Source organism: Haliaeetus leucocephalus, unplaced genomic scaffold (genome assembly GCF_000737465.1).
Source record: "Haliaeetus leucocephalus isolate CR32 unplaced genomic scaffold, Haliaeetus_leucocephalus-4.0 Scaffold473, whole genome shotgun sequence".
In the NCBI taxonomy this organism is placed as follows: Eukaryota; Metazoa; Chordata; class Aves; order Accipitriformes; family Accipitridae; genus Haliaeetus; species Haliaeetus leucocephalus.
This window is the reverse complement of record NW_010972909.1, coordinates 7,382,078-7,410,002: the sequence shown is the minus strand read 5'-3', so window position 1 is coordinate 7,410,002 and position 27,925 is coordinate 7,382,078. Positions and strand designations below refer to the sequence as shown.

At 41.2% G+C, this 27,925-nt stretch overlaps 1 protein-coding gene across 2 annotated transcripts in view; it reads right to left on the bottom strand.

Moving 5' to 3' along the window:
• The window catches only part of ITPR2 (inositol 1,4,5-trisphosphate receptor, type 2), a 267,987-nt gene that overhangs the window by 228,606 nt on the left and 11,456 nt on the right, over nt 1–27,925 (bottom strand). For both annotated transcript variants that reach the window (XM_010575416.1, XM_010575415.1), the window contains exon 2: nt 6,937–7,007. In XM_010575416.1, coding sequence (XP_010573718.1) covers nt 6,937–7,007 — 71 coding nt within the window. The remainder of the gene's footprint in view (nt 1–6,936; nt 7,008–27,925) is intronic.

Sequence of the window (27,925 nt, the reverse complement as noted above, 5' to 3'; positions counted from 1 at the left end):
TCCAACATACCTATCTCTTCACAGTCTGTAAGGAGGTACTGAAACCATGTTACAGTAGGAACACCTCTTCTAACACAACAGGAGAGGAAAGGGAAATCTAGTGTGAAGACTGGCCTTGCCTTTCCTAAGTAAAAACAAACTCTCATTACTTAAAATAAAATAGGCAGCACTCTCAACTACAATCAGGCCCAGCTAAGCACAGCTATCTGGTGTTGGTGCTGCCAAAACCACTAGAGTAAGACCGTGCCACATGTTCTCCCATTGCCTGTGCCCCCCAGAGCTAGCAGTTTGCAACAGTGCTGGCTCTCAAGCCACGAACTAAGCTGCAGTGCTTTTAGTTCTGCAAATATGCCATTTGACCTCTCATATCTTGGCCATCATTATACCAAGCTTTTCATTGCAGTGCCTCTTCCCTTCACAGCAATTGATCTTCCTCTACTATTCGTAGCAGCAAAGATTGTTCACGCAAACACATCACCGGTAGTAGAACCTTCCTTGGCACTGACCCAAAGCCCTCACCGATTTGCTCCCTAATCACAGCCCTGAGCTGCTGTTCCTAGGAGAAAGTGTTATAAATCTTTATCAAAGCAAATCTAGCCACCTTGCAAAGGTGTTTACTTTCATTTAAAAGGGGAACATTTACAATGAGAACAGTATCACACAACCTGGAGTACATAACTCCCAAGTAACTTCTACAATATCCTGTACACCGAGAAGGAAAAAAAAAAAACAATTACAAAATGCTGTGTATTGTTAAATCATACTGTATGTTGTAGGAGATTTTACTTTGAACATTGGGATTTCAGCTCATAAGACAAAAAGTCCACTATTATTTTCTGTAAAAATGTATAATTAATGTGCCTTCCCAGAAGACTTCATGAAACACTTATTTCTCTGAAGTAACAATACCTTCTTTTTATAGGACCAGTCTTCATTTCTCAGTTACTCCCCACACATCCTGCTACTTGAGTAAACACACCGCTTCCCATCCTCATGCAGAGTCTCAAAGCACAGCGCTACCACGCTGCAGAGAAATGCAAGACATACACGGATCTGCAGTCACTACTGTGTGGGTCTGCCTCCCAAAGGTGTGTGAATTTTTCCTAATGACAGTTCTCAAAGAAAAGGAAATGTAGAGTAGTTACTAGATAACCTCAGCCACCCCACAGCTTCATCTGTAACGAGGCTGCACAACACAGCTCCCCTGACTTCCAGTCTAGTGCTCTAGAAGTTGAACTACTAAGAACTTTTTTTAAAATCAGTATTACTTCAATTGTATTTTCCTCAATTTATAGACTAAAAAAATTCAAATTCTTTGTTTCCAGACAAGCTTCTCCCCTGCCCCCCCCCTTTTTTTAAGATTCCAGATACATAAAAAATAGGTCATCTCATTATTTTTCTCTGTTTTTTTCTACTTACTTTTGTTAGAGTAACAATAGGATACTATATAAATTCAAGCTTTGTGGTCCTAAACATCAGGACGGGGAAAAAAGCAGTGCCTGCCCTAGGGAAGCTATAGTTTAAATAAACAGGAAAAAAGAGAAACTGAGGCATAAGATTATAAAGCAACTTTACAGCACATGCAGTAGATCAAAGGCTCAGCCCTCCTGGAGGTCAGTCTAGCAACCCACTCATGAGACAGACCGTCTCTTCCAACTTCTCCAGACGTTCTCAGATAGTCCTAGTTTCTAACTCATTACAGAGTTTTACATAAATGCTTCTCTTCCTGAGGACACTAATCAAGTAGGTACTATCAAAGGTAAACAAATAGCTTTAAAGCAAATCACTTAAAAGTATCAGCCAGTTTCACTTACTAAAATTTCATGCGTTCATCTTCTGCAGTTTCATAAATTTTCTCATACCTACAAAATCTTCCAGGCAAAATTTCAATTACTTGTGCATAAAGTGAAGATGGAGAAAATGAGAAACATGCCCACCCCAGCACACATACACTTTTTTAAAACAATAAAAATCACTTCAAGTTTTCTTTACAAAATGGAAAAAAAGGGGAAGCTCTCCCTCATCACACTACAGGCTTAACCTCCTATACTACACTTTGGCATATTAGAAAGTAAGAAAACATGACAAATTATCAGTGCTGAGACACATATCTATTACTTATTTTATGGGGAAAAAAAATGACATTCATTAATCAGAATAATCAAAAAGGTGGAAAGCAGCAACTCTCAGAGTGCGGGAGACAACCCACAGAAGATGTACTCAGCACTGAACTGACCAGCTTGCCTGAGCCTGCGAACATGCACAAAATGCCAGTCTTCAAAAGGCAATAGTGGGTGGAACAACCACACACAGCACATCCTCTGAGCAAAAAGCAAAAAGGAAGTCTGAAAAGGAAAATAACTCATATAACACCTTTTAAATGTTTCTTGATACTGGATAAAGATGGCTTAGAACAATATTTGTCAGATACTTCCTCTCCCCAACCCGCCCCACACATACACACACCCTTTTTTTTTTTTTTTTTGGAGTGTTAGAAATTCAACTCTTGCCCATCACAGAAGATTTCTGTGATTTGCAGAACTAGAGAAATTATCACATGGCTTTACTTAAGCCAGCAGGCTGACAAATGGGTAAGTGGAAGTGATAGGGCTATTAAATCACAGTGTGTACATGTCTATACGTTCTGAAACAAATACAGAAAGGTAAAAAAGAGTTGAAGTGAGAATGGAAAGGGGGGAATGTGAGGGAGCAAGGAGTGGGGCAATGAAGAGTCCTAAGGAGGACAACAGAAAAAGCCATCAGGAGTCTGAGAAGAAAATGAAGGCAATTATGGAACTGAGAGAAACAAGAAGAAAACACAAGGACAAACAAAAATTATGTAGGACAAGGCAAGTAAGAAGGAAAATGGCAGACAGCAGAGGAAAGGGGAGGAGGAAGAAAGGAGAGAGCGCAGAGGAACATAGTGGAAGGGAGAGACCAGGAAAGAACAGTGTCAGAAAAAACTTAGAACAGACTAAAAATTGAGAGAAAGGCAAGAGAAGAATATCTAGGAATTCACACATCACTTTAATTGCAGATGCCTCAAGAAAAAGGTGTATAAAATGTAGGGAAGTTTAAATCAGTTTAAGAACTTAGGTCATTTTACATTTAAAATAGAAGAGAGACTTGTGCTCCTTTTTCAGAGCTCCTAAATTTGACCAACAAGCAGGTCTTATCTGTGCTATTTTACACCTTGGAAGCCGATAAGTGTTTCCCACTGGAGATAACAGCATCAGGCTGGAGTGTGTTTAAGGTCACAGTCTCTAAGGAAACTTGCAGTTCTGTTGCTCATGATGTGACTTTTCTTCAGGGGTACAGGACTTCTGGCACACATTGTTCTTCCTAATCTCTGCTAACCTGGCCCTGCAGCAGGGTATAAGCACTTCCATCACAACACAAAGTGCTTTAGCTCTCACTAGCTTCAGTTAGAATTAGAACAAGAAGCACCTGGCTTGATCAGTCCCTTAAATTCAACAGCAAAATAGTAAACGTCTTTTTTTTTTTTTTTTTTTCCCCAACAGACTTCAGGAAACACGTGTGGGACCAATTCTGCCTTCCTTTGCACTGATGCAGATCTGGATATGCACATTGATGAACACAGAGCCACTCCAGGTTCATTTCAGTGTGACTGAAGGAAAAATCTGGACCACAGCTTCTTTGTATGGACACAAAATGAAAACCAACCACAGCTTTCCTTAGCTTAACAATACTCCATTTTGTAGGATGTTCTGAAACAACTAGAATAGCTACCACCCACTCAAAAAAAAAAAAAGAAAGTAAACACATAACAAGAACGAAACTGCTATTTTGAGACACCTCCTTACGTAGGCTTTCAGTTCAGGCCAACAGCTCAGTACCTAAATTTGATCTCCGAGTGAACTCTGTAGGAGGGATACAAGTAGTTAGAAAACACAACCTTTTTTTTTTTTTTTTTTGTTGGGGAAAGGGTTGATAAAATATTACCAAAAAAAGACCAAACATAGTCCTCTAATGTTAATTTTCAGTGTCAGTCCTTAGAATCTAAACATCTTGTTAGAAATATGCCTTTCTCATACTTCTTTGACTCTTAGGTCGTGCTCTAACCTCAAATCAACACCAGTTCAGCCACCAGTGATAAAAACATTGTAAACCATACAGAGAGCAGTTCCTATTACTAAAGAGGCCCTACTCTTCCTGCTGTTAGATGCTATTTTTAGTTGCTTATGTCTAATCGTTCATTTAATCATTCATGCCTAAGTCTTCTTTTTATGTCAGGAACCTACTTAAAACAAAACTTGTTTGTTTTATTAACTTTGCAATTTTAATTGAATGCTATTTCCCAGAAGATTCTTGGGGGGGAAAATATGGTTTCTGTTTACATTTCTTGGTTATAAGAACAACATTTAGCAAGTCTTTTGCCTCAGTGCTCTTGAGCAGAGCTAAGAAATTTAACAAAGCATGGCAGGGATGTGCTTTTGCTTGCTCTCATAATACAGACACCTCTGTAGTACCAGGCACTAATTCCCAATTAGACAGCAAGTTTCTGCTGTGTTCTCAGCAAACCACTTGCTATTCACACACTTAGAACTTGACATGTAAGATGAAGGAGAAAACAACTAAACGATAGCTTTATCTTTGCTGCAGCCATTCTCTTGAATCCCACTTGATTACACCTACCTGAAGCAGCATGAAAATGCTACTAGATGAGGCCTGTAACAATATAGCCATGATGTTAAAGCATGGTGGGTTGCATCAATTAAGGTGACAAAACTCACTTTTTCACTCATTTAGCCTCTCCTACAGATGTTGCAGTTCATGCAAATTTGCATGCTACCACAATGCTAGCAATAGCTAAGCAAGCCACTTCAAAATTAAGTCAGATACGGGTGCACCCTAAACCAGAAAGAGGTAAGGAGTGACAGAAGAGAGGTTGCTGGAGCCAAAGGGAGCTAAGAGGCAGCAGTGATGAGGAGGAAAGTAGCTAGTAACAAGTTTTAGGGCACGGAGGGAAAGGGAGAAGAGGGGATCCCCAAGAAGTGGAGTATCTGAGTTAGAGGAAAGGAAAGGTTAGATGCTGTGGGGAAGAAGGAGCAGAGGCAACTAGAGATAAAGCGATGTGTTATGCAAGCAACAGGCAGAGGTTGCAATAGGGAACAGAGCCAAAACTGTCTACACCTAACAGAAAACATTCCCCTGCAGAAGCTGGAAGGCAACTCAGGAGTACAGTCCTTGCATTCCCCCAGCAGCAGAAAACAGCTGTATGTCTTGTCTGTGTCTCATCCCCTTCTGACATTTTATCTATGTACACATGTACTACTGCAACCACTGATGGCATGCCATTAGCGCTGAGAGTTCAATAACCTTGCACCCTGGATCAAAGTGCCCAGACTTCTTGATGCTGTTGAGATCAGGTTGGGTTTTTGGGGGGAAAACTCAACAAGAACACTATCAACTTTTTCCTTCTTTGCCTTTTCAAGTTAGGAAAGAACATCACAGAACTGCAATAGAAAAACTCTACTGTACTGAAGTCATAAAATCAAGCCCTCAAACATTCAGCTCCTTGACTGCAGGCATTTGGATGTATTCTGCAATTACACTATCACATGCAAATCTTTTCCAGTGACCCCGTCTCATCTAGAAATTTGGATATGTTCTACTTTGGGAACACATCAGGGTGGTGAAGTGACAGAAATACTGTCCAAAGAATCCCCACCTGAAATTTTGTGCCGCCTGGAAGCTGTGAATTAAACATGTATTTGCAGGCAGCAAGAGGATGAAATCACAGTTATGTAGCCTGAAAGCCACACTGGAGAACGTGATGCTATCCCCATCTCTGCTGTAAAGTTATTCCGTGACATCACGCAAGTCACTGAAATTTATTACTATTAGTTTCTAAGTATACATCCTCACTTTCTCAGTTTCCAAGATCTGCCAATGTGCTGAATGTTCACAGCTGGAACTGGAACCAACTGCTGATGTTTCCTGAATATATAATGGGAAAAAAACTTGAATACTCTGGGAAAGCAGAACTTCAGTCTCTCAATGTTTTAAATGCAACTTTTTTTGCAATAATAGCATGTACGTACTACAGTATAATAAACACTGGAAATAAAATAAGGCTAAGAATGTTAGTGCAACTCCTTGAGAAAGATATAAGCAGCCATGAAATGCGTTTCCCTTGCTCTAAACCAGGCAAGCCATAACTGTGTCTCGTAACAGGTCTGAATCCAAGCCCATTTAAGCCAAAAGAGGTCTGGATCAGGCTAGTAAGGTTCTACTTTAGCACAGCTAGAGCCAATGGCTTAAGTACAGACAAGACTGAGAGGTTTTATTTCCTTCCCTGCATATAAGCACACAGAACTTCTGATACCACAGGAGTATTTTTTAGCATTCAAGACACAGAAACTCCATGTTGTCAGTGCATTGCTGTTTTTTCCAATAAGCAAACCAGCAGAATTATCCAAATCCACAAGGTCATGTCTAAGAAAGTTGAGGAAAATCAGATACAATTTTAGGCAAAACAAAATGCTGTCAAAGTATTTGGGGGTAGTCCTTAAAATGTTGTCTTATCTTTTAAAAAAATAAATAAACCAGCAGCTCAAGTAGTTCTGAACCTCACGAGCTTGTTTCCCATTTACAGTAAGAACAGGGCTGGAGCAGGTTGTTGGTCACCCAGCAGGGGATCAGCGTTCAGCGTACAGAACAGAGCACCCAACTCTTGCACTACAAGAACATTAGTCCCTTTCCCCATGTTTGCCACGTACCCCTCATGCCTTTGCTGATTTGGTATTTAGTTCTCAAAATCACATTCCAGTTTGAAACTTTGGCAATGTGTTCACAAACCATGAAGGCATCTGGGAAGTTACATGTCTGATAAGGCAAAGTGCCCAAGGAGTTAGAACATGCATCCATCGGTCTTTAAAAAAAAAAAAAAAAAATTTATCCCCAGTTACTGACCTCTGAACTTCTTTGGAGGATTAGCAAGGTCACCTGCCTCTGGCTGAACCACACACCGGTCATCCACTAACCTAGAAAAACAAAAGTTATTACACTTACTAAAACATGCATTTGACATCAGTGTATATAAATGCAGAGACATACCTGTCACACCACAGATACAGAAGCTTACTCATTTCTCCAATTTAGCTTAAAGAAACAACCTTAGAAACTCTATCATTACGTTACTAAGCATAACCAAAAAAAGAAAAGTCTACATTTTCCTTTGAGAAAGAGGATTTCTTCTATTGCACTAAATTATGGCCTATGTTTCAGATCCCACTTCATTTAAATCTGGTTGAAGTCCCTTTTGTTACACCGTGTACATTCATGTTACATGTAAAATTCTTGTTTTCTTTTGTTAGAGCCCATTAACCTTGAATCAGAAACAGTTTGTTTTTCTGCAGCTGTCACATTTGCACAGCCATTACCCTCAGGCATAATCCAAAATTCATCAAAATCAACAGAGAGACTCTGAGCCGCCTAAATGAACCCTGGAAAAAGACCTCACATAAAAACGCTGGGAAGGCACAATTGTATCTGAGATGAGAAAGGACATTTAAAGCACTTCAGGTTAGCTTGGCCCTACGCTTGCAAGCTGTCCCATGCTTGCAGATTCCTGCATCTCCACTGAGGACTTCTAAGGGAATGCACAGTAAGCAGCCTTCACATGGGTACAGGAGTATATCACTGTTTTATTTAGAATTTTAACCTAGAATCTGATAAAGCACCCTGGATTTTAGTCTTTAAACATTCTGCTATTCTTCTTCACCATTTCTAATATTTTTCCTCTGAGGAGGCATGTGGAACTAAGATTCAGCTCTGATCAAAACTCACAGGATCACATTTTCCGTTGCTAAAATGAATAAGCATTTATTTAATCGACAGCATAAAATTTAAATATATTTCTTACAATATTTTAGAAGTTAAATAAACAAGAAAATTAAAAAATATAAATTGTTAATCTTATCACAGAACTTCCCAAACATAAATTCAGCTTCCTTTCAGGAAGCATCCTGTAAATAATCTGCCTGTTTCAAACAATTATTCAGGAAAATCATGTTTAAGGACACACTACTGCCATGCCACTTCACACCAACAGTCTTAGCAGCATTTTCTGTGGGGAAATTGCCAAAAAAAGCACAATTTGGGTTCAGCCAAATTACACAATAGATGCATTCAAGTTTTCACTCAAGCTGGTGAAGGCTTTGCACCTAGGCACAAGCGCAGCAAGACCAATCCCCCAGCATGCCCATGAATTTTCTACCTCTAGCAGGCTGACTGCTGACAAGCTGCCCACTGTGGTTGCAGCTCCCAGAAACAGACGCAAAAACAATCAAGAATTTTGGAAGTCAGCAGCTCAGACCTCATAACGTACTTGGATGTAAACATGAGGTGTCAGTGAGGAAGAAGAATTGAAGTCACAGTTCCAGGAGCAGACAGGGGACCTGCCATGGCTTTACGGAGTTGTGTTTTTCACAGTCCAGGTTAGGCCAGGCTTAACAAGAACAAAGTGAGGTTTAGAAAGCAGGACTTAGGAAGAGACAGTCCTGCAAGATGCCCTTTGTCTATGATCTAATGGACCAAAGCTTCCTATAAACAGCACCTAAAACCTGGACTCACGGAAGAAACAGGGCTGGAAAGGACTACCTTAACAGAAGCTTTGCCAAAGGATTTTAACACCCAAAAGTACCCCTCCCTCAACAAAATCCCTCAAAGGCTTTATGAATGAACCCATAAGGTTTGGCCCTTAAGCACTGTCAGGATGGAGGACAGTATGTTGGAAGCCGAGCGTAATTCACAAGGAACAGCTTGTGTTCCTTGGTGACAACTTGTGCACCTGGCAACTATAACTGTGGATGAAATGCAAAACTTCCATCATGACGCCACATCACTGTTCACAAAAGCCATATAGAAAACAAGGTGTTGGTGCTGAGAAGAACAAACAAGATGGTGCACACTCTCTGAGCCAGTTAGCTGCAGTGTTCAAACATGTTAGACTTCCAAGGCTCAGAAAATAGACATTAAACAATATCAATCACTTTCATTTAACCATTCTCCAAAGGCACAAAGATAAGGACCACAAATGAGTTCTGCAGTCATTAGGAACCAAAGACATCAGACAAGACAAAGGAAAAGGGAACTGCTGCTGCTCCCATCCTACAGACACAAAATGACAGCACAGAAAGGTTAATTGACACGTGGCAGGACAGTGGCTTGACAGACCAGAAACATCATCTCCTGAGGCTTTCTCAGTGCCTCAGCTTCTGACACCTTTGTTTCTTACACAGTATCTTACAACACAGGACAAAAATCTGAATAAAGTACTGCTTTGTCTACATAGCAGTCTTCCAACAATTTAATCCCCAAAATTCCAATATAATGACACTCATCCTGTATTCCAGCAGTATGTCCTTCGAAGAGTTCAGTAGCTACTTGTTTACTGTGAAGGTGCTTGTTGCGGTAGTGAAAGCCAAGTTGCGTGTTGCACATGATGCAAGACTTCGGCCTGTTCTGTAGACTGGACCAGAAGAGGCTCTTCAAACACAGACCACTTCCTCTGATACACAATACAAAATATTCAAATCCCACTTTTTATAAGGAGCCAAAAGGCAGCTGTTGGTTTGTTACTGTAGCCTGCTAGGTGGCTGCATAAAAAACCCAGTAATTCATGACCTTTGTAACCTGCAAACAATCCATTTGAGATGCGTGAAACCAAACAACAGGCTTCACTACAAAAGGCACTGGGCACCTGCAGCTTCTGTCAGACCACAGCACAGCATGTTTTAAGATCACTCATGCTGGTTTGTATAGGAGACCAAAGCACACCAGACAAGACTTTTCTGGTAAAGGCAGAATTTACTATATTATACCATCGAATTTGCTAGCTATTTAAATACTGATCTAAAGTATTATACCAATATTCAAGCCAATGTATCATCAAAGAAGCTTTGGCAAACTTCAAAGGGTTTAATTCTTCAGCTGGACTGCAGACAATTCTGCTTTGTACCCTCCATTGTCATTCAGTGCCTGGCAGATACTACATGACTGCATTTAAGTTTTTCATATGTTGGCAGCATATAAATGACAAAGGAGTTCCCTGCACATGTATATGATTGTTATTTGTGCAAGTTCTTCCCTGAACACAATAAATATCTGGTTTATGCACAATGCCTCCACGTAATTGATGCACTGCTGTAGTAATTAAGTTGTACAGTAGTTCATTGGTGGCTAAGATAAATCATCAGAAAAGTCAAAATAATAATTATGGCCCTGGACTTTATGCATGCCCCTTTGTATTCAGTAATTGCAGAATTAGGGTCTGAAAGTAACAACGTTCATGGGATTGCTTGTCTTAGATGCCCAGTCATTCTCCCACTGAAGCCAATGGAAGTTTTTCTACTCGCTGCAGGGTAGGTCCTCACCATGCCGCTGCATGCAGCCAACCTCACAAACTAGCAAGTATTTAAGCCATTAAGACCTCACACACAGCACACATAGCCACATTAAACAAGAATTTAAACTACCTAAAGCAATGCCTAGGAGTTAAGGTGTGCTCTCAGCAGAGGCAGGGGAAAAAAAGTAAAGAAAGGCAGTTTTCAATTCTGTTAGCATTAGCCAGGATAGTGCACCACATCACATGAAGTGGTCAAAGCACAAACCGGTACAGAGTCCTGCACCTATCTTCCTCTCCCTTCCCCTTCATTTTCCCCCTTCCTTTGGTGGGGTTAAATCTGTCCTTTCTCACCATATGCAAAGCCAGACATGTGTATAAGCATTCAATTTAGCAATATCTTGCAGCAATGGATTCCATGTATAAGGTGGCACCTGTGTAAACGTATTTACAAGCAATTTCAGATATAGTGCCTCTCATTTTTTGTTGTTTCAGCAACAAAAGGACAGGATCAACTTCTCCCAATACTATTAATCATTTGCATTCAGAACTTGCCTAATATAAACAACTTCAAATTTTCCATACAGTTTCTAATATTGCTCCACTCCTTAGGCACTGAGCAGAAGCAGGGAACAATAACTTGCAATAATTCCCACTACATCTTTCTACTGGGTAGAGCAGCAGCCTTTGTAAGGACTTTCACTGAAAGAAAAAAAAGAATTACTCTGTGAAGAACCAGTGGGGACTCACTGTGTATTTGGGGAAACAGGAGGAAGGATGCACCAATGGGAGGAACAGGACTAAGCAGTAGCCGTATAACTGATAAGGAAGGTATGTTGGCAGAAAAGACTAACGGTACCTGGGTTTTATGAATCATACATGCTGGATGAGCCTTCATGTCCTACAAGCTCTTCTAATTACCTAACACAGGCTAAAGGTAAAGACACCAAGGGTTTCTAGGAACTTGCAGACATAGCGCAAAGGTCAAGGAATAGCTGTACAGTGATAATCCTAGAAAAATTGTTCACAATTATGAGTTATTTTAAATTAGCTACTGAGATACAGTTGCATTCTGGAAGAACAAAAACCACTGTAAGAAAAAAAATAGAAAAGGAATGATGATGGATTTCATTAATTTTAGGGCTCTCACATAACATAAGATGCTTTTTAGATTGTCCAAGAAAGCAGCCACATATTCATTTATCCTAGCTTTGTGTCTTCTATTTAAAAAAATATCATCCTGAAATGTATTTTGTCTCTTCCTACCAACAGAGACTTCCACTTTTCATAGCCAATATTATTAAGCAAAACAATACCTAAACAATACCTACACAAGACAAAACACACAAGCACACACTCTCTCATACATGTAACTACACATATATGTGTATGTGCATAACTTGTTAAAAAAATACAAGACCCAGCTACTGATGTCTAATTATTATAACACACAGGGATGAGCAGAACTCACCTTGGTACTCTTCACACGTAGGTAGAGTACTCTACTCCTCAAAAAGCTGAATAAACTAAGCTAGAGGCAATGTCTTCAATCTAAGACACTCAGTTGCTCAGCTTTTACTCTTGTAATGGTATCATCATTTCATTGATTTTCTGAGCAGCATAAGGCCTGACAGCAACAGGAAGAGGGGGCAATGTTGACAACAGACACCAGCAAGAGGAGCTGGACATTTTAATTGCCAGTGGAGCCAAGCAATATCTTTGTTCAATATCAGTTCACAGATCATGCTGAGGTTACATCCCAAAGACACATAACCTCAACACCCCTTGTAAACAAAGGGCCAGCCCTCAAAGCCTCCCTTCCTTTGCCCCTCAGACATCCCTTTGCATACACAACCTCCTTATCAGAAATACTCTTCCAGAGCACCTTCCACCCAAAACACTTCTTCCCTTCCTAACTGCAGCTCTCACCTACAAAGCCTCTCCTGCACTCCACACATCCCAGCACACAGTAACTGCTCAGGAAGAGAGGTGCTAGACATATCACTAAGAAGCCAACCAATAACGAACAATAGGTTATTAAAGTGTTGTTGCCCTGGAAATCAAGCATCAAATACCTAAGTGCCAAAACAATCAGGTCCACCCAGTTCTTCTCCACGTCCACCCACTTTTCATTTCATTGAGCCTCTTATCAGGCATCTAGGTCAGCCCACTTCTTGCTTGCTTCAAGTGGTCTCCTGCCAAAAATCTACAGTCGTCATACCTCACCCTTCCCAAAATGTCAGTTCATACTCCTTTTTGACTACCAGTCCCGATTCAAATGATTTACAGCTCTATGATTTAGCTCCACTGTATGAAATTTGTCCTTTTTCCTGTCTCCTTCCTTTCCACAGCCAAATTTTTCATTATCATCTTTTCACATCTGCAATCTTTCAGGGTCTCCTACATTAACCCCAGCTTGCACAGAAAATAAAAAGGATCTTCCTTGCACTTGTAGCAAGGCTATTAAGCCTCTGTACCATTTAGGAAGATTCCATGTTAAAAATCTCTTTTGATAAATGGGAGGATTGCAGTACACAATATTTAAACAAGAACTGCACTACATGCCAATGAGGTGCAGCAGCACAGAGGGAGACTAGAAGTCTGACTCCTGCCTGCCTCAAATTTCAGCAATTTTATCCTTTCCTTTCTGAACAAATTTTAATTGCTACAAATACAAAGCTTAATACAGGTTGAAAAAAGCTATTAAATGAATACCCCTACTCTGGGAAAACAAACTTCTATGCATCTAAAATATTCCAAACTTCTCAAAACATCTTAAACAGCAGACAAATTTCACCATAAACCATCCTCAGTGTAAAATGAGAATGTGGGTGCATTTTTTCTCAGCTACACAAATCAGGAACACTCAGCCATTCTCACCATGATGAAAAATGCTTGCGCACGTCACTTGGAGTTGTATTACAAAATGCCATAGAGACAGAAGGGCAGAAAGCAAGATACCAAGCATATACTGGGAAACGAAACAGCATGCAAGTAGGCAGCTCCATGTTTGTACTAACAATTGCACTAATAATCAGCCCTGAAGTTTTTTTCCTTATCTGACAGTGCATTCATATATTCTTGTAACCATAACCTGCAGGCTTGCGTGTCGGGGGGGGAAAGAAAAAAAAAGGCAGTTTTGCCTGTTCAATTAAGTAATCCAGCTATAAAACCTGAATGTCACTTTGTTATTCTGTTGTATTGTATTATATCCAGTCATGCTTTTAGCTTGTAAAAGCTTCAGAAACCTGTTCAGTAGAATTTGTTTATCCCTTTTTATAGTTACATTTACATTTAAAACATTGTGCAAATTAAAATAAATTATAAGAACAGAGTTAAAATAAGTGATTACAACAGAATAAAGTGTTATTTGGAGATTACAGTGGAGGGGAGAAAACACGATTCTTAGTTTTTAGTCTCAGTTTTGCAATTTTCTTGGCCTGCATAACAGGTAAATCATTTATGCACAAGGAAAATGGTACCGAGCTTACCTCAGGTATACTAACTTTTGCCAAGTACATAAACATTTGCACAGTATTTCAAGATCCTGACATCAATACAACATATATTAAGGCACTTTTCACTGGTGCCAAGCATACCTATTTTGTGCTGTCAAAAGGGGACTTGGGAACTGGCAATCGGAGGAGGTGTGCCAGCCCACCCCACCCAGCTCATTCCCCAGTCACACAAAGCCCTGCTACACTTCTCCGAAATGCTGGTGCTCTGCTCCCAGGCTTGTTTTGGCTTCAGTCTGTCTCAGTACCTTTGAAAAACAAATTACATTCCCATAAAACCAAGGAAATGTCTGATTTCTTCCTTTTGTTTTTGGTTTTTTGTTTTTTGTTTTTTTAAATATGAAAAGTAAAACTCTATCATACAAAGATGTTGTGATAGCCTAAAGGCATTCAATAGAAGAAAATCTTGCAGAGGAAAACATACTCTTTTAGATGAAATTTATATTAAGACAGTCTTTTAAAGCTAAGAAACAGAAAGGGTAAAATGAGTATTAGGAAAGCTTTCTGAAAGCAGTAGTGGCTTGCAGAACACAGACCCACTAACAATACGCATCACCTGGGAGATGGGACAATTTTTCCATTACTAACATTTTCTTTGTTGGGTGAAACCTTGGCTCTCTTTGAATTTACTGGCAAAATTTCCACTTACGTCTGTGAGGCCAAGATTTCACCCCAATGATCCTACCTAACCCAAAAGTGCCCGGGGAGGGGAAGAGGGCGAAGGTGGGAGGGGGGGAGGTATGTGAAGTGTTGTTTAAATAAGAAGCAGCATCAGCACTGAGCGCACAGCTATACTGGACACTCTTCAAAAGGAGGGAGCCCACCACCAGCGAGCTCACCGCTGCCAAACCAAGCTCGCCTGGAGATGGGGTGGCAAACAGCATGCTGGTGGCCTCAGTTCAGCTATGTAAGCGTAAGGTGTCTAGCTCAAATCCACCATCTGAGATCCTTTTTCAGCCAAGACTGAGAGGCAGGCACCTCCAGAAGGCAATAACAACCTACTCGAGGGCAGATGTGTAAAATAGGAGGATGAAACATCATCTGGACACAGCCTTCCCCTCTCCCTTGTCTGTTGGCTACTTGTGTAAATTTGAGACGACCACGCTTTGGCAAAACACATTAAGTGAGACACCCAGCCATCTCAGGACAGAGGTACTAGAGTTGTCTCCTAGTTCAACCTGAACGCCTGGCAAGTTTTCTTGTGCCTGGCTGAGACACAGATGAGAAACCCAGGTGGACCTGGTTGAGATATTCCTCCTGCCCCCATCCACCTTCCTTCTGTGCACCCCTCAGCAAAACAACTCATAACACTGCACTTGGAGGTGCACAGTCACTGCCGGCTTTCCAAAAAACAGAGAAAAATGTTACGTTAAGGTGCCTACACATAGAGTACAAAGAATAAGCATCTTTTGAAGCCTGCAAAGTCTTTCACATAAAAGATAGACAGCATGACCCACAGTATATATTCAAGGGTGAAGATCTTTATGCTGATGCAGTTTGTCTCAAAAGATTCCAGCCACTAAAGTGTGGTGGAACAAAAGAGAAGAACCTTCCTTCAGGTTCAATTAAGCTTGCTCAACTATTGCTCACGAGGACAGTTGTGACAGACCATTTTAGTTAACTGTACACAAAATGAAGAAGGTAAAGAAAGCTGAATTAATGATTAAAACTTTGTTAAAACTGGAAATTTGATCGTGTCAAGACAAGACTTGTCTTGTGGGACATTGCAGAAATGAACATCTGTATTAAAATACTGTAGTTCTTTGAGCATATTATCATACATGAAAATCCAAAAATGTCATCAGCTGCTCAACAGTCTATTTGAAGTATTATCCTACATACAGTATTCAACTGAGGCTTTATATTCATGTTCTTCAGGGCAGAGGCCACATACCACAAACGTCCATGATAAACTCCAAACATTCCCTTTATTTATTTTAGGAGCATCTAAGGCGTCCTTCATCAAAGTTTTTAGATACAATCTAACTTCTGCAGCTCTTCTACTTAATCCTTACTCCAACTAGCTACATACTGAATGCAAATACTGTAACAAGTCTAGGATTTGGCCCAACACAAACACAATGCTTACTTAGAAGTAAATCAGAAAATCACGATTAAAGACATAACTTTAACTCTGCTTGCTTACACCTTACAACTACCTGTAACAGGTCTGCCACTCAGCTCTCCCAATGTAAGAAAGCACAGATGAAGTAGAATTACTCGGTATATTGACATAACATACATTAGAAACAATGACACTGTGACCACTGTTAACTAAAAATGGGATTTTCAGGACTATGCGAGCCTGCATCTTTACGTGAATTTTAGGCACGTGGTTCACTAATTAGTCCCTATCAGACTGAGTAGCTTAAATTTCTACGGTACATAGTGGCCTCAGAAAAGAGGTCCTATTAATAGCATCACTGGTCTCAAAATCACGTAGACATGCAAAACTCACTGCAGGGTTACCTACTGAGCCAGAGGCAGCAGAGCAAAGCTAGCAGTAGAAAGAAAATCATCACAATCAAAAGAAATTCTACATTCAGCTTGCACCAGAAGAATTTGTGCTTTTTGCTCAGCTTTGTCTATAGCTACACATTGCACGTATTTGTGAACATCCACTTGAAAGAACTGGTTTGAAGAACTGCGTGATAATGAAAGGATTCGGCAAGGCTGAATTTGCCACTGTTAACACCATTTAATGAAAACAGAGAGAAAGGTTTACCCAGAAAAATACTAGTGCAAAATGCCAATATCTGCCCAGTGATCAAAAAGTGACTTCATCACCGACAATGGTAATGAAGGCATTCACACCTACACATCAAAACAGCAATACTTATTGTATAAAGGAAGCATAAGCAAAAGGAGAGCATTAGGAAATTTACATTTGCCTGAAAGAGCATAGTGTAAAAACATTGTTGTTTAAGCAGACAAACCAGCCTCAAATGCTACTGTAAGGTCTCCAATGAACCTCAACAATTTCTGGGACAATAACATATATATAGACAAACACATACATACATACACAAATACATATGCACAAACCATCGATCCTGCAAACACAACTTGGAATCTAGATCCTGGAAATCAAACTGAGTTCCTTCTCCATTTTGTAACATAAACAGTGATAATCCAGCAGACCAACTGATGTCACACTAATGTAATAATATGCATGGAAAACACTTCTTAATCAAAATACTGACATTTTACCCATTTTGCAGTGTTTATTTCACACAGCAATGGCAAATCTTATGTACCTAACTTTTTGCTAAAGTTAAAAAAAAAAAAAAAAAAAAAAATCCCCTTTTTTAGGTAATAGATACCAAAATACTCTATATTACAAACTTTGTTATATGTCAGGATACCAAATGAAGAAAGGACTCGCCTCATTTCAGAGGCCTTCAAATGGTGACAAGTCCTGAGCTAGCGTAAACGCATGTAATTCCACTGATGTTAGTCAAACAGCACTTTTCCACAGCAACTAAGCATCTGGCCCAGTGCTTTTTATATTCTTTCTTTAGTGCATCTTCCTTGAGCTGTCCCAGAGGCTGTCTTCAAGGCCGACCAGCACTCTTGTGCCACCACAATCATGCAACACAACTTGGGCCCCCACCAGCCATGGCCCCCTTCCACATGGCGTGCTATATCCTGGCACTGGGGACAAACCTCACCTTTACACTGGGAACGTGAACTTTTCCCAACCACCTTCTCGCCGAGGCAGCACTCTGGAGGTATGGCGCTACCTGGTTTTGCTTTCAGATAAAAGGAGACAGCTCTCAGTTTAACAGTGTAACCACCATCAAGCTTGTACCCAACACGTAATTCAGCTCCCAAAATCATGCTGCTGGTTTCAGCGTTTACTTCTGCCTCCGGGGACAATGACTTGGTTTGCAGGAATTCACTGAATGAGGTCTGCTCGCCCTTTGATATGTGTCCAGCTCTCACTGATGGTAATGAGAATTATGCACAGTTATTAAAGGATAAGAGAGCACTTCACATTAACACGTGTTCCACTTCTCTCAACAAAAGATTTTTTTTTTTTATTATTTTCATTTTGCAATGATAAATGCTTACAAATTTTTGCACTGGGGCCAGGTATTTTTGCATATTCTCTTTGCTTTTCTATTTCTTCTGCAGCAAGTTGAAAGATACCTTCCAAACAAAAACCAGCTGAAAAATTACAGTGACTCTATTTACTTGTTTTTAAACTGAGCAGAGCCAATTTCCTACTGGGAGAGATCATTTTGGGAGCTGTTCCAGATTCTCTCAGAGCTGCTTTCCCAGTTGCTGGGAGCAGCTCTCGGAGCCTTTTGCCACACCTACACCCAACCTGTACATGCTCGCTTAAGAGAGTTACACATACCAGCGCTAAGCAGCAACCTGAAGAGGAAATGCTCGGGAATGCTCCTTCCACGGGGGAAGGAGCTGGGAAGCAGGAGAGTCAAGAAACAGCAGCCATAAGCAAGACGGCAAAATAGTAGCTTCTGTGCAGGTCTACAGGCATGAAGGTAAAGGTGGAAAAAGAGCCAATGCACTGCTGTGCTACTCGTGTGAATCCTTCATAACTGGCATTTTAAAATGGGAAAATGCTATAATAAGCAGGTTCAAATCTCAAAACTGCTTCAGACCTTTCTCAAATTGAGCACCATGCAGGTTGGCGTCCCCTCTGGTTTTAGCACAGTGAGGCTATACACACAACAGCAAATTTAACCTGCCCGAGAATGCCCCCAGGGTCTGAGGCCAAGCAGCACGGAAAACCCTGCATCTACCTCAGCAGACCTCAGTGTTGAAGCCAGGGTGGCTGTGCACTCCAGGAGAAGCTTCCAGGAACCCTCCAGCCCCATCCCTACACAGGGTGCGGGGACAGCATTAGTGCCAAAATCACACCAGGAAACACTCTTAGCAGTTTGCTAGTACAGACTATTGCGTCCCAGCACCACAGAGCACAGGTGAGCACGTGTTTGTTTATTAATGCAGACATAGCAGAAAATTTTTTGAAAATGGTCTCATCCTTGACCTAGCGCTTCCACCTGCGCTCTCAGTACTGACATAAGCTGAGCTGGGACAGGATGGGATTTGTACCACGACATAAGTATCAGAGCAACGACTCTGCTGAACACAGAAGAATGTTTATTCTTAGGCTGTGCTGTCAGTTGTCCAAATGTTGTATCACCTACTAAGGTGTGTCTTAACAACAAGCTCTGTTACAAAGAAATGAGTTTGGCCTTTTACATTAAGGCCCTCCCGTTCTGCAGCATTCTTTTCAGCTGAAGGAAATGCTTCCAGGTTTCCTCATACAGTTTATCCTGACACCATACGACAGCAAAAATGCCTGCAAATAATCACTTTCTATTTGGAGAACTGGAGCCCTTTATCACTTACATACACTTACTGGGTATTAACTGGCAGAGAAACAAAGAAATTGCGTCTTCTAGAAAAGCCTGCACTTCAGTGATATGGTAAGTGGAAGAATGGCATCTATTTCATTTTTCATTTTAAGTGCATTACTGCTTTAGATACACTTATTAGCGCTCACGTTACAATTCCATAAAAACCATGGGTTTTAAAGAGGTGGACTATGTTTTACCTGGGAAAAAGGAACATGGTTCCTCCTTCTGGATCAGCGAGTAGAAAGCACTGTTATTGTCAAACACAATCCAAGCACACACAATGCACCTTCTCCCTCCTGTGCCAAAGTACGTACCTCATAAAGCAAAGGTAAACCAGCTTGAGGGTTACAACTAACTCGTGTTGCAAAAGTTTTCAAGTCAAAGCAATCAACTCTAGAAGAACAGTGATGGCCACACATTTTATTCCAAATCTTGTGATTTTTGGTATCTTTTCTGTAGGAATATGTATTAAAAAACCCTCTACTTTCACTGAAAAGGAAAAGTGCATGTGTTCCTTGCTGTCACCACTGCCCAGAGAAACGTGAAAAATGGCCTCCAGCTCTGAAAGCTCAAAAACCAGAAGACCAAGAGAACGAATCCATGCACGAGTACTTTTTAAAAATCTCACGATTTTTCAAACCCCTCTCTTTTGTTTGTGGGGGATCTGAGTCATAATTTTCAGAAACAAACAGGAAGCACTGCAGACATCTCCAAGTATTTCCTCTCTCCACCCTCCCACCCACCCCTCTGGTCTTTTACTTCACTTCTGGACACTTTACTATTCCTTTTGCTACGTCGGCAATGACATGGCGCTGCTCTACGCCGGCTCCACTGTGCTCAGGTACAGGTGAGGTACAGGTTTCTTTTGCCCACATCAGAGGGAAGGGTGCCCTTCGTCCCCTCAGCAGGACAAAGCGAGGCTTTCACACGCAGCCCCCTTCTACAGCAGCTGAGAAAGCGAAGCCCCTCCACCATGCTTCGCTCCACTGCTGCCACCGCAGCCCGCAGCATGGTGGTCGCAGCCCCTTCCCGGCAGCGAGCGAGGCTTCCCCGGCCGCTCTGCCCCGGGAAGCCCGATCTCCGGGGGCTGTCAGGGACAGAAGCCGGCTGCTGGACATGACACCCCCACCAGTGCCTCCCCACAGGGGAGTCCCGCCAAGCGGGCCTCGGAGCAGAGAAACAGGATGAAGAAGCGTTAGAAGGTAATGTGCCGGGAAAGCTTTTTTGCCTCACTCGGTTTATTACAGTGCTTCCTTTCATTGTATACATGAGAAAAAAAAATCATTTCCCCTTCTCCACTCAGCACCAGGGCCGGATCTGTCACACTGCTGGGCCAGCAGCTGGGCAGCGCTGGCCGGCAGGAGGCATTGCGGAGGGAGGACCTCCGCTGCGCCCAGAGCAGAGCCCCGACTGCAACTTCGAGGAACTGCCGGCAGTTTTTTAGCTTGCCCTGATAGGGCAAGCAGTTTTCGATGACCGTGGGTGCCCAGCACATGTCCTCAACCAACACGCGGGTGGGGAAGGGGCAAAATCCGACACGTGAGAAAGGCAGGTGTTGGGACAGCACACTGACAACGCTCCGAGGCCTCCGGGAGACGAGGCGCGAGGGGGCAGGAGCGAGGCCGGGAAAAACAGTATGAGCGGTGACAGGAGAACAGAAAGGACCTGGTTTGAAGAAGACCATGCAGCTACCACGAGGAACTGGAGCAAGGTGAGAACGTGGTGGGTGATGGAGCAAGTAGTCACCATTACTTACTCCTGCATGACCAACTCTTGACCAGTGTGGTGGGGACCATGGAGGCATGTTTCCCTTTTCAGAGACGTCAGTTCTCTCAAGCTACGCTTTTTTATTTTCTCAACGGAAAAAAAAAAAAATAAATGGGATACACTTTAGCAGCCCTTCCCAGGAAGAATGCATTCTACCTTTCAGGGTACTTTGTGTATTCCATCTCTTTGTGTCAGTGTACGGTCTTAAATGCAATTACAGGCAAGCCTGAGATCCTGAGGTTTACATCCATGCCACCCTGGTTCCCATAGTGACTTTGACCATAGCAGCAAGGCTGCCCTGCTACTGGACAGTTTCCCTGCAAGGGGAATCTGGACACAAAAAAATCATACCAAAGTTCACATCTAGTTTCAAGTTAAACAAACTAATTGGTGTACACAGTCCCCATTTAAAAAGTCCTGCTGAAGTCAATCTAATATTGTGCAATTATATTCAGCACAGTAAAACTATTCTAACCTTTTCCTTATCGCTCCACAACCCTCTTGGACACATTATCACAAGAAGTTAACCCACCGCCTGGCACATTAAGATTAAAAACCCGCTCACTGCCTTAGCTACGATTCCCTATTCATTTGTGCAAAGCAAATAATACTACTCAGCTATAAGCTGATCTGAAAAGATAGTACAGCACCCCACCCAAAAATCAGCTCCATTTTTATCACCTTTCCAGATTTTATTACATAATCAAAAAGCCAACTGACTGTCTCTGTGGTGCAGCTTTGTGGATGGTTACACAGTTCTTCAAGTCAAACAGCACCACATTGTCTGGGATAATCTCATCCACTCACATAAACAATTAGTCTGCTACATTTTGATTAACACTTCTGTTTAAGAGGACATTGAGATGCTTCAGCCTGAGTGGCTGAAGGTCTGGCCTCCTGCTAAAACAGAGATGCTCTTCTCGAGCTTTTTCTCTGATTGGAAATCATAGCTGCCAGCCTTGCCCCAAGTACCTCTCTGAAGCAGAACTCTCTATTATGTTCTGATTTGACACATGGAAATAAAACAGCATGCGTTTAGGTGACACTTTTTTGAGTTACAAGACTCATAGATCACAACATTGAATAAAAGGAGTAAATTGACCCAAACACAGTAAAGGGCAAAAGTAAACATTGAGCTAGTTCATTCATTTCATGTTACAACCTTTCAGAGCCTGACTGTCTCTAGGCAACAGTCAACTTTGTTCACACAAATCACCTACTAAATTGTTTAAGTATATGAAGTACTATTGCTTAAAGAGACCTAAGAAGCACTCATATAAACTGTTTTGATGGTGAACAGTGATGTGCAGCCACTGATAAAAAAATAGCTTGCAGAGTAAATGTATATCCACAGCCTCAGTGGTTTGAAAAACTATTCACCAAGTCAAAAGGCACGATAATCTCTGATACCACAGTTTACTCACATATAAATTCTTCCATCAGTACAGTGCCCTAAATAAGACATCAGAAGTTAACTGCTCTCCTGTGATCCATTAAGATATAAACAGATATTGGTTAAACCTAAATGGATAATCTTTCTTGGAAAAATGGAAAGCAGAGACAATGATTTATTCCACTGGTGTATATACTGCTTGCTACTCTGGCAACTTAAAAGGAGTACAAATTGTTCCTGCACCTTGCAATGCGCAGTTCATCTCGTTGGTCTGCAGCTCTGCACTAGCAATTATGTGAATTGGAAGTGAGCTTGAGCCTTTGCTGTTTTTATTTCTAATCTTCAACCTGAAGAGGTTTTAGAACATATTTTGGTTTATTTTTACATTTCAGGTTTAATTTTTTTCTAGGAGATGAGCACCAAAAATAAGTATTTGTTTGTATATAAAGCTCTGTGTTTATACAAAAAAAAAAAGTTTGTATCTAACTTGTCATCCTGAAATTAGAAAAAAGTATCACAGCAATTACATTCATCAAAGTTGTAAGTTACCTGCCAACTAACTTTGTACAGATCTTTTCATAGCTGTGGAGCAGACTTTCAACTGGCATTTGGATCAGATTCTCTGCTGACTTCGGCAACACAGTGCCCAGAAAACACCTGACCAGCAAGCGCTCAATTCACCACTTGCAAGGGATGGCACAAATATCCCCCTTCCCCTCCTGTCAGCACATGGTAGCAAAGATGTCAGAAGTAAAATAAGACTTCCCAGCGCACCCCAGCAATCCCCTCTGGCCAAGACCCATTTGAAAGCAGTTGCTTCCACATTAGGGCTAATATGAATCAGAAATCCAGACACACAGAAATTCATCTGGTCGCTCAGGTGCCAGTTTAAGGTGGGAACACCAGCCTCCAAAAAGAAAATCCATCATCTCCAGAACACAAAGAGCCACTAGCCAGCTGGGGCAGTGTTGAAGTCCTGTCCATTGCCTCTCCTCGGAGAGTTCAGCCTTTACAGAAAGGATCTCACGTCATTTACATCTATACCATTAGAGAGAACCTGTCAGCTTCTTCCAGGCAATCCTCAGTCCCTTCATATGCACTGTCTATCCTGAAAGATCCTACCTTCAATCTAGGGACTGGGTAGTGGTGGAGTCATCAGCCTCCCGAGATAAATCCCTAATCTGGGCAAAGACCAAAGCACCTCCTCCTTCCTGCAAACTAACGGGAAACCAAAGCTCATTAGCATCCTGAGACTCAGGCTCACTTAATTTTTCAAACTACCCTAGAAGCAGTAACTGTGCATAATAAGATTGACTCTTTAGTGATAACAGATAATCACATCATAATTTGTGTTGTGTGGACCCCTTACTGCTCAAATCTTCCCTTCAACATCCTCTCACCAACCACACAAACTGCAAGTGCTGTAGCAGAAGCAGCATCAGTGGTGCAAAACATACCCTGAAGCATGCCATTGCCAGCACAAACTGTTCTTTCAGGATGCCAAAGCTCAGTAATGCGGACAAAATGGGCTTCCTGTTCCTCCACAATTGATACAGTAGATTAAATGCTGGAAACGGGACCACAGTAAACCACCTCAGGCTGCATAGCCCAGAGACCAGGAGCAAACACCACAGAGAAAGAGCTATCAACATACTTCACTGAATGCATAAGAAAACCGTCCTCTCTCTTCAACTAGACTAAATAACCTACCTCATTTCACTCAGAAGAATTCAGTCCCATTTTATATGGAGAAGGACCAAGAACTTGAAGATATTTAAGGTCCAGCTTACAAAACAGATCTATACTTCTGGCTGCAAAAGTCAGGGAGAAAAAAACTATACCTGTTTTTAACAGAAATAATGAGTGCCTTCACCAATCCTTAGAAAACAAGCACTTAGATCTGATCCCTCAAACTACCATCCCATAAAAACATCCTGTTCTTGAGCAAAAACAGGCAGAAGATAGAAATTCTAAAACTCCTTCAACAGGTAACATCAGCCACCGACCCAGATACCCACAGCCAAGGTGCAGAGGATTGCAAGTGCAGTATTTGAAGATATTTGAACACACTTCATCACTCGGGCAAGTCTGGGAATACAGTATCTTTGGTATCCTCAGAGGACTGAAGTGATTGGAAAGAAGAGCTGACAAGGTATTTTCAGTCCTTTTGGGCTAAAGTGATAAAATGCCTCTAGTTCTTCTATGACCTCTGCTAAAGCGAGATAATAGATGAAAAGCAGCTACTGAAAAAAGCTTTCTTTCACCCCAGCTTGCTGGAAATCTTCATTCTTTGATCTAGACATGAACTTGGTCTCTTTAGTCCATGCACTTATAATAGTCTAGCTTGTAGTGACAACACATGTATCTCAACTACATAAAAAAGGAGGCACAAAGTGCAGTTGAGACTGAATTCGCCTTGATTCATTATGTCTCACTCACATCCAGTCAGTCCCTGGACTCCATACAATTTCCTCTAAAAATGTGTCCACGAGATGTTCATGTTACCAAATAGGCTTGAATGAGCTTTTCCAGTCTAATGTTTGATCTTCTGCATAGTCCACATCACCCCAAAATTTATTTATAATAAAGATATTTGCTTTATATTGAAACAAAATAACTTCTGGAGTATAATTCATATTCTCATCCACTCCTGTTTTAAGTCCCTGAAAGGCAATTGGATATAGTGCCCTAATTTCCTTGAGTCTATGAAATAAGGCAGTTGAAGGTATGAGTCCATAATGACCCTTTCTAATACACCCATCAGACTGTGAGCACACTGAGACAGTGCATCTTTTATGGAAACCTACAGTCACAAAGACTTAGCAAAATACTTTGAATTTAAAATTTTCCTTTGATCCATAGATGGCTTACTCTTGACTCTAAATCTACAAAAATAATTCAGCAAAGTCTGTTCTATTTCCAGTGCCCTTCAGTGTCTGACTTCACAAGCATCAGGCAATTTTGAAGTCATGACTATGTCAATGGACAGTCATAACTATCAATTCTCTGGCAGAAAAAACTAGGCTATTCAGCAACACACTCCAATTGATGCCACCACAAGATACTGTTGCTCCGGGGCTCGCTCTATCTTGCAAATATCACATTTCCTGCACTGTTTTCCACATCCTGCCTACACTTCACCAAATCATACTTTCTTCAAATCAGCTATGACTCTTGCAGCCCCCCCAATTTCACCAGTTTCAAAGCCCCAATACAATTTCTGAACGAATATAACCTCCTATGTACTATCTCATTTCTTAACTCCAAGCTTGCCTTGTGCGACCAGAAAACCTTGATCTTGCCGCTCTGAGGGGATGCTACACTTTAAGGTGATTGCAAGAGCCAATTATCTCCCCAAATGCTCTCCTGGGAAAGCTTTTGGCTGCTCTGAAGTCCATTCCAGGAACAATACATTCTTCAAGTGGATGATTCAGGAGGTTTTTGCAAGTTATGAGAAGGAAAGAAAAAGTGATCTCTTTTTCAGCAGAGTCATTCCTTGAAATAATCCTTTGATCTTCTGCCTAAGGCAGTATCCGCAACTAGCCTCCAAAGAGTTCATTTGGGCGAAGCATCAAGGTCACCCCGCTGCTCCCAGATCTGTGAATGCCTATGAAAGCACTGCCCTATTAATTCCTACAACCAAATGGTAAGCTGTTCTCAAAATGCCTCAGCAGAGTCCTGACTATGTACTTCTTCCTTAGATAAATTACAATGAAAATGTCTGAAATTTTAAGCACCAACAGTTCTCCCCAGGTAGTTAAAAAATTTTATCATACTTTGTCACCTTCTAAACTTTCCTTTGTCTTCTCCTACCTATGCTTCCACACCTGGATAAGTGATCTCCTAGATCATTTCTAAAGTCCAGTTGAGCTGACGCTCAAACACAAAGCAATCCAAAGCTTTCCTTATCTGTATCTTGTGGAAAAACAGATCAGGACCACAGCAAGTATATTTCTGACCATCCCATTGACCCACCTTGCTCCTTCAGAGTGGGTATGTTGCCTGCTCATTTCCCAAACTTGTCCGGATGGTTTTTAATTGCTGCCCATAAAAGGTTTCGCTTTCACCTGAAAATCATCATTCATAGTGTTCACTGGGAAACCTCTTTGCTTTGACTCCTTGTAATGCATCCCATTCTTTTTTCAGATGGCATTTTTATTATTGCTTTAATTCTATCTGCAAGGCTTCCGGTTCTTGTACTAGAAATCATATCAATTCTCTCTGGTCTTTTTTGAGAGTGCAGTTTTCTTCTGTGATTGCTTCTTGCACCATGGCTCCACAAGAACACCAGTCACAAATTTCCATTTTGTAAGTTGGATCGATCTCATGATACCAGGTTATTATTAGTTACAAGTGATGATGTCAGGTCTGGAGACTTAAGGGCTGTTTCCACTACAAAGAAAGGTTTAAGATGGTGTCAGGTATTTTCTTGTTCATTTATTCAGAAAGAATTTATAAATTCTTGTTTTCCTGGACACAGGAGAAAGGAAACAGCAGGAGTTTCTTTGATTACAGTTTTCAGACAGAACAGTGCTCTGTAGCACACTCATTTTTATTGTCCTTGGGTCAACATACCAGGTTTTCTCTGGCTGTTACTGAGGTTTGTCCTACGTTCTCTGTACTTCTACTCACTTAGGCCTGTATAGCTTGCCCTGTCAATGCTGAATTTCTTTCTAAGAAGCTTCTTGGGTACCACAGCTCAGCTTTTACTCAAGCCTTACCAAGTATATGTGCTTTGGGTGGTGACTTCTATTGCTTCAGCTATCTGCCTGCAGAAAGGAGGAAGGATTTTATCTCGCACCTTCATTACAAATGAAGAAAGTAATTATACTTACCAGTGTCAATGAAGTTCCACCCAACACATGAGCATGACAATAATGCCAGCAAGTGTAAAACTCTTTTCAGCACACTTGTTTTCTGGTAATAAACTTCATTCTGCATCTTTAGATATATACTTTGAAAAAACCCACATCTGACACACGGAAACTTTCATAAACTAACTAGTTTCGTCACAACTGACTTACTCCCAGGCTTACCATGAGATAAACCAATATAAAATAATTTATGCAACTTAGCATTGAACATCTTACCAGATCAACATTTGTAAAAAGAGCACTGGCCCAGAACTTGGAGTCTTCAGTTATATTCCACAACTTGTCAATGACCTTGTGCAAGTCACTCCTCTGCTTGTGTCCCATCCCTTATTACAATATTTCCCTTTAAACATACTTTAGATCCGTTGTTGAAAACTCAGACTAACACTGTCCCACTTCCAGCTCTACTCAAGTAAAATGATTCTATTAAGAGCAGCCTAATCACAGTAGACAGTTTAATCCGCCATAGAAAGGAAATGGAACAGATGAAACGGTCCTACGGACCGGGAGTTTGACTCCGCCAGCCTAATGCACAGTATCGCTTCAAATAAGGTGTTACAACAGAACTTTACATGTAATGGTTTTACTATATCCTACATATTACATGGCGGGGGGGA